We start from the raw sequence: 13,335 nt of genomic DNA, 5'->3' as shown, positions 1-13,335 counted from the left end.
GTCCATCTGACTCTCTGATAACAGTTCGGAAGGTGTTTCTAAGAAGAAGAATATATTTTATTTATATAGTTTAATTAATAAACACAGTTCCTGCTGTTTCTATACACATTATGGAGGCTTTTAGGGCTGTAGAACCCTGCGATCCCCTCATACCCAGCAAACATTCTGACCTCCTAGAAAAAAAAAAGAGAGGACTTCAGTGGAGGAAAAAGCGACACGAGGACCTAAAGAGACCGCTGTACCTCCTAAAAGAAGATAAGTGATAGTAAGACTTTTAGTGGCACTATGGCGTTGCCAAGAAAGACTTTAAACTTTAAGACTTTATCCTTTCCCTTTAAATCTGCCTGCAATGGGTTCCTCTTGATAACGCAGAAACTTTTATTATAAAAAAAAAAAAAATGTATTCTGGGAAAACACTTCCATACTTTGCACGTCAGTCTCTCTTTAATACATCGTCTCCTGGACTGTGTTCGAAGAGAATGGCGCAGAGCCTGTTCCCGTCAGCCGTATTGAGATTGACAAATTAGTTTATGTAGCAAGCAGAATATATGAATCAGTTTAATCAGTTTTCTCTTCTGCATTCGTTTTTTATTTTTTATTTTTTGCCCTGATAATACATTGACTCATCAAATGAATATGTCCTCCTGCGGGATCTCAAAGACTAATATGGATGTGTTATCTTGCGATATGTGTGTCGAGCGCAGTCAATATTTTCCTGATTGAATTTTAAGCACCTGGCAGAGAAACGCCACCTACTAAAAAAAAAAATTAAAAAAAAAATAAAAAAAATAAAAAATAAAAAATTAAAATAAATTTGCTTTGCCTACGAAAACGCGTACCGGGGAGACGAAAGCCGCGCACCTTTGAGATAAGAGCTCTTATTAACACATTAAAAAAAAAAAAAAGTTTATTGTTTGTTTACTGCAGGGAGCGGATTAAATGAGATGACTTGCAATATATTTTTATTGGAAAATATCTCAAACTTATTGCCGGTGGCTATAGCGTTTCTAATATGCTATACGGATGCCGCGTACCTGCAATTTTAGTTTTTTTTAATAAAGTAACTCTTAAAATCACAATCCTGCCAAAAATTTTGTGTCGTTTTGTTGTGTCCCATAATTTGTTTAGTTTAAGGCAATTTCAGTTAGAATGAAAAAGAGAAATAAGAGAGAGAGGACAATGACCCCCCCCCCTTCTTTGATCTCTACATTAGGAGCTGACAGATGTAGCTTCGACTCACGGGCCAGGCTCGGCTCAGCTGCTCAATTAAATAAAACACCAACACACAAGATGGGTTTGAAAAGGCCACAGCCGTTTTATTTAACAGTCATTGCCCTGTAAAACCTGAAATAATAAACATAGATGCGTTAACAGAGACAATGACGTAACCAAAACCAACCTAGCTTGCCAAGTTATCCAGATACCAAACCACACACCAATTTTGGGAGGGGACATACCAGGATGCCCCAACCCGGACCTGAGGTTCCGAGCACCACTCCTTGCAAGGAACCTCCCACCGGTTATGACCACCAATGATCATACCACCACATTAACCCCTTGGATACCTGGCAAGCTACCGCCCACGACTGTGACTAATGCAGCAACACCACTTCACAAACTCAACCACATAAGGGGAGGGTGGGTGGGACAAACACCACCAGGTAAGGTTAAACAAAATGGATCCTTACCCCTGTGATCACCAAACTTAAATATCCTCCTACCAAAACTCCTCCCCTAAAATCCACAATTCCTGCCTTAGCCTAGCCCTGCTCAGCACTCTGTCAGGGCCCACTCTAGTCCATTCTGGCTCCCGTGGGCTTCATTCTCCATGCTGAGATCCTTTAGTCTTTCCTGATCATTTTCATCCTGTGGACCGTTATCCATTTTAGTTGCCCTCCTCTGAACTCACTCCAATGCGACAATATCCTTCTGGAGATGGTGGGGGTCTGTGTGATGATGGGGGTCTCCAGAACTGTCCTCAATACTCTAGATGAGGTCTGACCGGAGATCCATAAAGTGGCAGAACCTTCTCCATCTTCCTACTACCACTAATGCCTCTCGCATAAATCATGTTTTTTCCCACCGAGTTGCCGCTGTTATGGAGATCTGAGGATACTCCTTTAACCGACTCCTGGAGCTGTTGGAATGATGATGGTCTGAAGGTCTGCGTTAAAGACCTAAATCATGGTTCCAATGTTGGCTCTCCTCGATCTACTACTACTAAAAAAAACAAAGATATGACCCCCATATAATCTGCAATCTGATCCAAAAGATAGAGAAGTTTAGGTATTTTTGGCCATGTCCCACTTCAAGAAACCTGAAATATTAGGGAGTATATTCTCACTATGACGCCCAACTTGGTCCTTGTTGAAGGCAGAAGACTCTCAAGGGTGTTTGTACGGCCTCCTTACCCTTGAAAATACAATAGTTTTTTATAACGTAATATCAAAGTGTTAATAATCTCTTGCTCTCACACGGCAAGGAAGTTTAAATGTGTTAATTAGAAATGAACTAGATCAATTAAAAGAGAATGGAATATTTACACGGACCAAACTTCCTCTCATTTTTTATCTGCAGACCTGAAGCCGCCGTTGCTAATGAAGTCCGTTCCTCCGTAGACTTTCATTAGTCACAGTGTCAGACTGGGTGATTAAGACTGAGCCATTCTATTGTTCACCACAGGCAGTATGATAATGAGTCGGGGGGGGGTTTGTCTAGTAGATCGGGGTTCAGATAACAGAGCTAGATACAAATGGCTGATATGCAGCTGCCTGAAAACATTATATTATGGGGGTAAAAACTACAACTACAATTAAAAGAAAAAGAAAAAAAAAATAGTTTACCTGGTTATTTTTTTTAGGAATTATCTTTTACTTTTCTTCCAAAATGGCCAAAAAAAAAAAATGTTTCATGGAAGATGAAATTTAGTTTTTTTCCCACTGAAGATAAGGAGTTCTATCTGTCAGAAGAGATCTGGTTCACCGAGTCTCGAGTTACAGTAATCCTGATTAGACGTGCCCTCCGCTGCACAATCTGTTTAATCCATAGTATACGCCGCGCTGGTCTTTCCTCGACTTGGCTAATAGGAATAAGACGCGGCTGAACTTCGTTTCTTGCAGAAATCTCGTTCCGTGTTTGGATGTGCGGCGGGAGTTTGGAAATAATACCCTGTAGTCGCGTCGGACACGTTTTTCGGAAGAAGCATCCTTATGTCTTTCCGGAGGGGAACGTTAATACTTATATCAAGTAAGTACGGCCTTTTCAGATCTGCCAATTAATACAATTAATGCATTATGTATTTCCTTTCTGGAAGTAAAAAATTTGCATTTTTTTTATTATGGTTTTATATTTTTATAGTAATTATTATTATTATTATTATTTTTTTATTATTATATAGTGCCAACAATTTACGCAGCACTTCTTACAATACAATATATTCACGGTATATGACAAGACAAACCGATACATTTCGTGGAGAGGGCCTGTCTGTTGATTTTTAGATAGAATTTAAAAAGAACGGCAAGGACCGTTGGAAATAAGCACATTTTTCCAGGATTTTAGTCCACTTAATGGGAAATTATCCCAAATGGAAATCAGATGTGATGTCATATATCACCTATAGAGCTACAGTAGCCTCTGATACAGATAGGGTCCTAGGCAGGTTACCAAAAGAAAGTTCTGTCGTACAGGATCCACAGTTCTTTGTATTTGTGGAGACCCTAGGCATGGTAGGTAGTCCTTCAAGCTCAGTCGGAAACCGTAGGGTCTCCTGGAGCCCTGCCTAGTTTAATGCCGAAATCATTAGGAAGAAGATCCGAGGACAAACTTGTCCCACCAGTTACATGGTGCTGATAAATATATCGTAACCCCATATTAAATATCATGATGGTTCTTCCAAACCATTGACAAAGTTAGGTCCTGTAGATATGCAATTGGAAAAGATGGCTGAGATACCAACAGAACGTTCCCGTTCCTCATCATTAACCCAATGGAAGGAGCATTGGCCTACGAGAGATTCTTAATTTATATAAGGTGGCCATAAGATAGAGATACTTCAGCAATAAGGAAGGAAAAATGCTACGATCCTGATGCCCACGGGGGGGCAAGAATGGGCCGGAGCGGGCCTTGACTGGGATGCCCAGTAGGGCTAGGCCTGATGGCATTTTTTGAGTTTTGGGGTGGAGTACTTGGGAGGGTTTTTAAGGACGGGTGTCATTAGGTTAGGGGCTATTGTGTGTGTCACCCTACCTCATGTCGTTCTTCCCTTTCTATTTTTGGGGCATTTAAGTGGGTGGTTCATTTTGTCACAGTCGGGGGCAGAAGCTTACCAGGCATCTACTAGGTTAATGTTCTGGGGGAGAGCATTTGGTGGTATTTCGGTGGGAGGTTCCTGGCTGGTGGTGCTCGGAACCTCGGGTCTGGGGTTGTCCATCCGGGTTTGTCTTCCCTTGTGTTGGTGTTACCTGGATAGCCCGGTAAGCTTTATTATTATTATTTATGTTATCTACTGGTGTTCAGGTTAGTAGTCATTGCCCTGGTTTGGTTAAATAAATCAGCTGTGGCCCACTCTTGGTGTCGTGTCAATTATTGGGTTATTAATTTGATTTCGGGGGGTCTGGCCCGGCCATCGAGGGTACATCGGTCACGCTCATGGCGTTATCCGCTTTCACGGGAGCTATAATTGTACCTGCAGCTCTATGTAAAGATTTTAGCGTGGGTTGCAGTTTCCAATGCCCTCCGCTAATGCGGAATCACTTGATAGGAAGCTAACCTGATTAACCCTGACCCACGGTCTGCAACCGCGGAATGTAAGACACACAAACCATTTTCTCCTGCAGGCCACGTATAGATATATGTATATATACAGTATGTACATATATATATATATATATATATATATATATATATATATATTAGTGATACAGAGAGATCTAAAGATCCATTTTTTTATGGTTTGGCCATCCACATACCAATCGTCACTTACCATTAGGGGGCGCTGCGCCATTTTGCTTCCGGGGGTCCGAGCCTCCGCTTATAATGGGAGATTTGAGTCTGACAGGTCCTCCGCCCAGCAAAGGAGTCTGGTATAGAGACAAAGCCTTATAGATGAGGGGCATGGATGGGTTATGGCTACACAAGGGGTTAAAAATGCCGGATCACTTCATAAAATTATTTTGTAGATGGAAGGACAAAATATTACGAAAAAAGAGATTTCCTTTAATAATTCCATTGTTTGTTTTTTGTTACCGCCGCTGATGGGAACCGGACCGCACCGAACCTGATTTCCATTTTAATGAATTTCGGTATCCGGGGGGGGGGGGCGCGCGCCGCATCTACCTCCGGCCGAGGGGCCCTTCCGGCGATAAATAAGCTTTACTTGAAATGCTTTAAGAGACTGTTTACAGGGGAAGGAGGGATGTTTGTCTCTGCGGAGAGGTACCCGTTATCTGTTATATGCAACTGTAGGCAAACGTGCAAGACAAATATAATTGCTAAAATCGCCTTTTTTTTTTTTTCTTCTTTCCTGTCGCTCTTCAGAAACACCAAACGCACGGCTGAAGTATGGATGGATGAATTCAAAACCCATTACTATGCAGCAAGACCGGCGGCCCAAGGGAGGCCCTACGGAGAGTACGTACCCCCTCCGGCGGAGTGAACAGGCTCCTCGTAGCGATAGCTTCCCGATGTGTATTCGTTGGCGTACGGAGCAGAGGTTTCCGCGGCCGGAATGTTTGCTTTGTTACGCTTTTATCTTTCTGGTATAAAGACCTGTGAAGCATCATTCCTGGCGGAATTGCACGAGATAGAAAGTATCGTCTGGGCATTTTAATCAGATAGCCGTATTGTATGCTTTCATTGTAGAAATTGTTCATCTTTTGGAAGTTTTACCTTACAGAGATGGTGGTAGATAAGTGGAACAGCGTCCCGGCGGAGGTGGTAGAGGGGATTTAAACATGCACGGGATAGGCATATGGCTGAATCTAAGACGAGACCAACAACCAATTAGGTCTCCGGGTCAGTACGAGGGTACTCCGTGCCATGGGAGAGCCCTGGGCTATTCACTAAAATCTCAAGTTGTTAGTTGATTTAAGGGTTAACTCACACTCACACTTTAGTGAATAGTCACTCCATTCAAACAGAGCGATATCTGACTCTACAGACCCTTGGCACTGAAATGGTTCACCAGAGGGGTTTGAAAAGATCTTTATCTCTGTGGAATGGCTGCTGTTTGGCAATTAACAGGTTAATTGGTATCATCCATTAGTTCCACCTTACTCAATGCACGCTGATTGTACTAAACACAGCACTTCTTCTTCCGCCCCGCTTAAACCCTTTGATTAGGAAATGGTTGAAACAAAAGAAAGTGAATTGCATAAAAAAAGAAGTGTGTTTTTTTTATTTTTTTCATTTTTATCCACAGTTGTAGCTGCAAATCATCTCTTAATTATATCTGAAAGCGAGTCTCATATTCTTAAAACGTTACCCATTGGATTCTTTTTTAATTAAAACTCGTACAGAGATGAGTAAACGATTGAGAATCTGGAGATTTGCATTGTTTTGAGGCATTTTTCACGCGCAGTATTGAATCGCTGTAGCAATATTATGTGTTTTCACCAATTAAGTTGTCTTCTCGGCGGCTCGTGATGCTAAATAGCGTAGAATTTTTTTTTTTCATTACAAGTTAATTACCACCCAAATCAGAAAAGGAACTAAACTTTGCTTTTGGTACTTGGGGGGGGTCGAGTGCCAGTATGGTGTACAAGACAAGGACGTGAAAGGGTTAAAGTTTTTTTTTAAAAAAACTTTTGATATACTTCTCACCCTAACTCAGCTCTATATAACCATAGCTGGAAGTTTGGGATCTCTTAGAAATGAAATGAATCAGAAATCCAGCACAGGCGGGGTTAATGTTGTCATAATGTTATGGCCCTTTATCACTCCCATCACTCCTGTGTTCCAATGGCCCTTTATCACTCCCATCACTCCTGTGTTCCAATGGTCCTTTATCACTCCTGTGTTCCAATGGCCCTTTATCACTCCCATCACTCCTGTATTTCAATGGCCCTTTATCACTCCCATCACTCCTGTGTTCCAATGGCCCTTTATCACTCCCATCACTCCTGTATTTCAATGGCCCTTTATCACTCCCATCACTCCTGTGTTCCATTGTCCCTTTATCACTCCCATCACTCCTGTGTTCCAATGGCCCTTTATCACTCCCATCACTCCTGTGTTCCAATGGCCCTTTATCACTCCCATCACTCCTGTGTTCCAATGGCCCTTTATCACTCCCATCACTCCTGTGTTCCAATAGCCCTTTATCACTCCCATCACTCCTGTGTCCCAATGGCCCTTTATCACTCCCATCACTCCTGTGTTTCAATGGCCCTTTATCACTCCCATCACTCCTGTGTTCCAATGGCCTTTTATCACGCCCATCACTCCTGTGTTCCATTGTCCCTTTATCACTCCCATCACTCCTGTGTTCCAATAGCCCTTTATCACTCCTATCACTCCTGTGTCCCAATGGCCCGTTATCACTCCCATCACTCCTGTGTTCCATAGGCATGTTGTGTTTGTTGATCCTAGCTTAAGTTAAAAAAAAAGGTTAATTGATTGTTATTGCCTCGTTTTCCATGAAAACAGCTGAGGTGCCCCAAACCTTCGAACGTTGGTGTGTATGATGTAATATTCATCGAATAACGTCCACTCCTGTCCAACATCCATCATTCAAAGGCATCTCCATACAAATCCTAGAACAAAACGTATAAAGAAAATAAAAAAACAGAACAAAGACTGTTGTATATTTGGTTTATGGAAGGGTTTGGTGCCTCTGCGTCTCTCGAGACATTTTTACGGTGTGATGATTGAAACCGATATCTCACAACCCAGCGGGAGACGACATAAATAACTTTGCAATTTTGTCTTTTATTTTGTAGCATTCAGAAGAGATCGCTACTCAGGAAGAATTTAAAATGTCGCACCTTCAAATGGTATTTGGAAAATGTTTATCCAGAACTCAAGTAAGTGCCAACGATTAAAAAGCCATATTTTTGTGTGACGAGATTATCGATAACCACTTTTTGTATAAATGGAGTCACCATCCCTTATATGGAATTCTGTCGCGGACGCAAAATAATGTTTTTTTTTAAGTTTTTTTTATGGTGTGATGGGGCATCTGTCCATCTATAGATCTGATTTTGGGGCGTTCGGATTTGTACAAATTTTACATAAATTTGACAATTTCCTCAAATTCCTATGAATGTCCAAAAATTAATAGAAGAAAAAAAAAAAAAATGAAAACGAAGCAGAGAGCTCAGAATTTTTATTTGCATTTCGTTGTTGTTTACACTCTCTCTCACACTCTTTTCCTGCACCTGCGCTTCTTCTCTTGCCTCTTCCTTGTCTTCTGTATTCTTTGTTTTTTTTTTCTTGGTCGCTGTTATCAGCTTCGTTAACCGCGTCTCCCGGAGCGCTTCTGCAAATGGGCGGAGCCTCCAAAACACACCCTACCCACCCCTTTTGGAGCAACGGGGGAGAGGCTGTCCCTGGTGGCTCCGCCCTTTTATGGAAGCGCTCCCAGAGGCCAGAGTAATGCAGACAGATTCACAGAGATTCTATTCATGTTTTTTTTCACCTTTTATTTCCCTAAACTAAAAGTATTTTTGCAGGTTATTATTAAACCGAAAATCCTTTTTTTTTTTTTTTACCCTTCAGAATCCCAGCCAAATCTTTATCAAAATCAGGAATCATCAGGCAAAGACAAAGATGTATTGAGTCTCAGAAGACCGGCGGTCAGGAGCCTCCTTATCTTAATTTAGTACCTTGCAGTAGCCTTAAAGGAGCCTCTGAGCCATCTCAGGTACGATCGGTATTTTTAACGCGTAAAAACACACAATTGGCTCTGATATGTGGCCGACACGTGGACTAAAATGTAACGTTTCTTATTGAAGATGGGGCTTTTCTCCCATTGGTTTTGGCCTCCATTGGCGGTTAGAGCTTGGTTGGCCCTTTCGATGGTTGTCTTGGGCAGCAGGGACCTCATTCACAAACCTGGGCTGATCTTAAGGGAAGGGAAAGAGTCCCCCCCTGGAGTCATTTTATAAACATTAGTGCTAAAAAAAACCCTTTTTTCTGGTATTTTCATTGTATACGGAGATCCTTTGCCCTGGGAGCACTCATTTGGGAAGAAGGAGTTCCATTCACCCCTGATTCTTTCTGACTTGAAGATTTTGAGCCTCTGCCTTTACAATTCCACACACAGCCACCAGGGTGTCTATAATAGCGCGGGGGGGCAGCAGTTACACCACGACTGGATACTTACTGTGCTCCTTTATTAGAAGTCCATCTGAGATAAACTGGGATGAACAGAAGATAGAACGCAGTATACATTTGAAAGCCATTTAACCCTTTATCCCCTTATCTTGTACTTATTATTATTATTATTATTATTATTATTATTTATTTAAAAGGGTCACACTGACCAGTAGGACGTGCTCTTGTTCTTAATTCTATTACACCGAGGGGGGGGGGGGGGTAAAATGCCCCAAACAAAAGTGCTGGCAACGAAAGGAGGGATCCCTCAACGTAACAGATCCTGCTGATCCTCCGATGATACCCGTCTGCAGCAGATCCTACACACCGATCTGAATATCTGAATAGCAATCCAAAGATAAAATAAAAAAAATACATAAAAAATAAATCGGAAAAGGGGACACCACTAGGGATAGCCTCTAGTTTCAAAATTGATCATTGGGGCCTACAAAGACCCCAAGGCAATCGCTAGTCATGTTGCTCTTTTTTCTGATAAAGAAAAGTGCAAAAAATGTAATAAAAAAATAAATTAAAAAATGGAGCACTTTGGAGACCGTGACAGTAGATATAAAATAAAAACATCTAAAAAAATTTCAGTTTGGTCACTCTCGGGTTAAATGGATTTCTACACAAATACTTATCTTTTGTTTGAAATCTCAGGCTGAATGGGCAGATTCTCATTGCGCTCTATTTAAGCGGGCAGCACCCTCAGCCACCCCCTCTGACCTACATATTAACCTTATCTGGGGGGTCACACGGCCTGGAGCCAACTCCACCATACACTACTCTGAATAAACCATATCAGAGCATACCGGTTGGTGCTTTTCTCATTGCTATGTCACGGCTGAAATCCCTGCTTGAACGCAGGTGACTTAATTCATAAAGACCTTAATCAGAATCATTATTAATGAGTTAATACAATACAGACTCTCAGGGTCATTTGACTATCTCTGTCCCCCTGCCTGCGCATGTTTACCCTCTAAATATGCAAATGGCTGCATTGGTTTTTTTTTTTGGTTTTTTTTTATATTATGACCCCCATGACTCCAGTGTATCCCCCCCCACACACACACACAGGGTTAAAACCTGCGACCTTCTCCTGGCTCTCATTCTGCCGTATAAAGCGTTCACTTAGCCTCGGCTGACTTAGTGTCAGCCGTTTAGCCGAAGCCACCTTGTTGCCGACCCGTGTCGCCGGGGACGCTCTTTATTCCGGTTTCCCATTACTACAAATAGATCGTCTCTCGTTTCTCTGAACACTAAACCGCTCGCCGCTAAAACGTTTCCTCAACGATTTCCTTTGCAACAAACAAACTCTTTGTCCCTTTTAATACAATGTAACTCCTGGAAGAGACACAAAGCCGAGGTCAGAGGTACTAACACCGCTTCAGAGTCACATAAGTCAGCATCATTCTGGCACTAAAGGGGTTAACACATTGGTAATTGGGTTTGTATGGAATTCTATGTCGTCCGAACATAGAAACCTAGAATCCGCCGGCAGATCGGCCCCATCTGGCCCCCGTCTAGTCGCCCGTTTCTCCTGCTGTAAAGACTCAAACCTTAATCAGTCGTTGGTCTCGTCTTAGATTTAGGAGCCGTATGTCTATCCCACGCGTGTTTAATCCCCTCACTGTATTACCCTCTACCACTTCTGCTGGGAGGCTGATCCACTTATCTACCACCCTCTCTGTAAAGTAAAATCTCCTTACATTCCATCTAAGCCTCTGACCCTCTAATGTCTAGTGATTATCACCGCCTGTTCTCTCTCTCCTTTTCTCCTGTCCTTCTCCATCACATCTCTTTTATTCTCATTCTCCTCTCTCTCTCTCCTTTTCTCCTGTCCTTCTCCATCACATCTTTTATTCTCCTTCTCCTCTCTCTCTCTCTCTCTCTCTCTCCTTTTCTCCTGTCCTTCTCCATCACATCTTTTATTCTCTTTCTCCTCTCTCTCTCTCTCTCTCTCTCTCTCTCTCCTTTTCTCCTGTCCTTCTCCATCACATCTCTTTTATTCTCCTTCTCCTCTCTCTCTCTCTCCTTTTCTCCTCTCCTTCTCCATCACATCTTTTATTCTCCTTCTCCTCTCTCTCTCTCTCTCTCTCTCTCCTTTTCTCCTGTCCTTCTCCATCACATCTCTTATTCTCCTTCTCCTCTCTCTCTCTCTCCTTTTCTCCTCTCCTTCTCCATCACATCTTTTATTCTTTTTCACCTCTCTCTCTCTCTCCTTTTCTCCTCTCCTTCTCCATCACGTCTCTTTCTCCCCTCTCCAAATTGTACATATTTATCTCCTACATAAAAGGGAAACTAATTTCAAACTTTCAAATTTTTATATACATATTTTATATCGTTTTCCTTCACCTTTTTATTTAATTGGTATAAAAATATATCATTTGTTTGCGAGGCGCCTCATCACGCATCCCCCGGCAAAAACACTATTGGTAACAGACGTGGTGACGCATCTCCTGTGGTTCCTTCTAAGTGAGAGATGCCCGACATGAAGGTGTTAACGGCCGTGCTTTGTCTTACAGGAATGGATTTATACTCGGCTCCAGCAGATCAGCCAAGACAAACTCTGCTTCTCAGTGCACACTTTGTTTCCCGGGACCCAAGTCGTTCTGTTGCCCTGCAGAGAAGGAGACGGGAAACAGGTATATAAATATATCCATTTTATAAAGGACAGCTAAAAATGTCAATTATTTACACGGTAACGGTAATTAAGGTAGAAAAAAGACCCCACAGGTTCCTCCTCGCTTTTGACCCAGAAGAAGTAAACCCCCCCCCCCTCGTTGAAGCGACTTCCAATTGTGCCTAAAAAAGGAGTATTGAGTTGTGATTTGTTTTTCATTTATTTTCTAATTCCTCTAAATGGGGGGGGGGGTCTAGTTTTCTCTTTTATATATAAAACCAGGAAGTCGTGTCCTAAAAAAATTAAATTACGTTCACGGGTGGGACGTAAGACAGGGGCTCAGGAACCAGCTGTAGGAGTTGGGTGGATCGAGGACTGGAGTAGATTTAGCCGCACCAACTTTCCTCTTTCTGGCCGCTAGAGCTGGGGACAAAAAGTAACATTTTCTTCAAGCTAGAACGAATATTTGTGTTTATTCATGACTTTTTCTGTGATGGGAGGGGGCATCTTCTGCTGTTTTTAGAACATGGGCAATCTTCTTCCGCCCTCATCCACGTGTGAGGAGTCTGACCCAGCTTCAATTGAGCTAACCAGGTTTTGATACATTGTAGTTCGAAATGCCAGCATGCACTCGCTTCCTAACGTTAGAACGAGCCTCAGCTCAACCTTCTAGGCATATCCGCGACTCCAAAAGGCGAATGTCTCTGACTTCTTAACCTTCCTTTTGCGTTTCTCGATCACCAGAGATGGAGCAAAGTGGGTTCTCGCATCGAGCACATGGCATCCCGGTTCTGCCTAGATACAGAAATCATCGGAGATTCCGACGACAACAACCGAGAAGTGGTGATCAACCCTTGCGAGACGACGGCCATCAGCCAACGATGGGAAATGGTGCTTCACGATCTGCACTGAGGAGAACGGGACTTCTTAGGAGGAAACCTGACGGCATCGAGACACGCCGGCGAGACCTGGACCGTTTGGACTTTCCGGTGGACTCGGCAACCGAAGACTTGAAAGAAGAAAAAACAAAGGAAAGGAGAAAAGAAAAGGCTCGACGGAACGTTCCGAACGACTCAAGAACAATTTGAAGTTCGAGCTGACCTTTAAAAGTCAGTCTAAGAAAAACTAGACAATTACGAGGCATGATTATATTTTTATGACTCGAGGAAAAACAGCGCTTTGTGCTAAATGCTGACGATTTTCCCGTGACCGAGAAATACAATGAAGAAAGCTTAAAGGGTACGAAAGAAATCTTTCTCAAGGGAACGTCTCGGAACGAAAGCACGTGATTGGCCGGGAGACCGGGTGCGTTTAATAGTAACGTACCTTAAGCCTAAGTGTTTTCCATTTCTGTACTTAACCCCTTCATGACAAAGGCCGTATTTTTAATGGACTTA

General features: G+C 42.4%; 1 protein-coding gene across 1 annotated transcript in view; it reads left to right on the top strand.

The window, feature by feature from the left end:
- The window catches only part of LOC149281673 (polypeptide N-acetylgalactosaminyltransferase 14-like), a 98,657-nt gene extending 85,807 nt beyond the window's left edge, over positions 1-12,850 (top strand). Inside the window, exons 10-15 of the mRNA XM_089499104.1 lie at positions 3,120-3,246; positions 5,539-5,631; positions 7,941-8,024; positions 8,719-8,863; positions 11,841-11,960; positions 12,683-12,850. Of these exons, the coding sequence (XP_089355230.1) occupies positions 3,120-3,246; positions 5,539-5,631; positions 7,941-8,024; positions 8,719-8,863; positions 11,841-11,960; positions 12,683-12,850 (737 nt within the window). The remainder of the gene's footprint in view (positions 1-3,119; positions 3,247-5,538; positions 5,632-7,940; positions 8,025-8,718; positions 8,864-11,840; positions 11,961-12,682) is intronic.
- Positions 12,851-13,335: the final 485 nt, after the last annotated feature.

The sequence above is a fragment of the Sceloporus occidentalis genome, unplaced genomic scaffold (genome assembly GCF_023333645.1).
Source record: "Sceloporus occidentalis isolate IW3139 unplaced genomic scaffold, rSceOcc1.0.p SCAF_129, whole genome shotgun sequence".
Classification (NCBI taxonomy): Eukaryota; Metazoa; Chordata; class Lepidosauria; order Squamata; family Phrynosomatidae; genus Sceloporus; species Sceloporus occidentalis.
The sequence above is the reverse complement of the archived record's forward strand: the minus strand, read 5'-3'. Positions and strand labels throughout refer to the sequence as shown.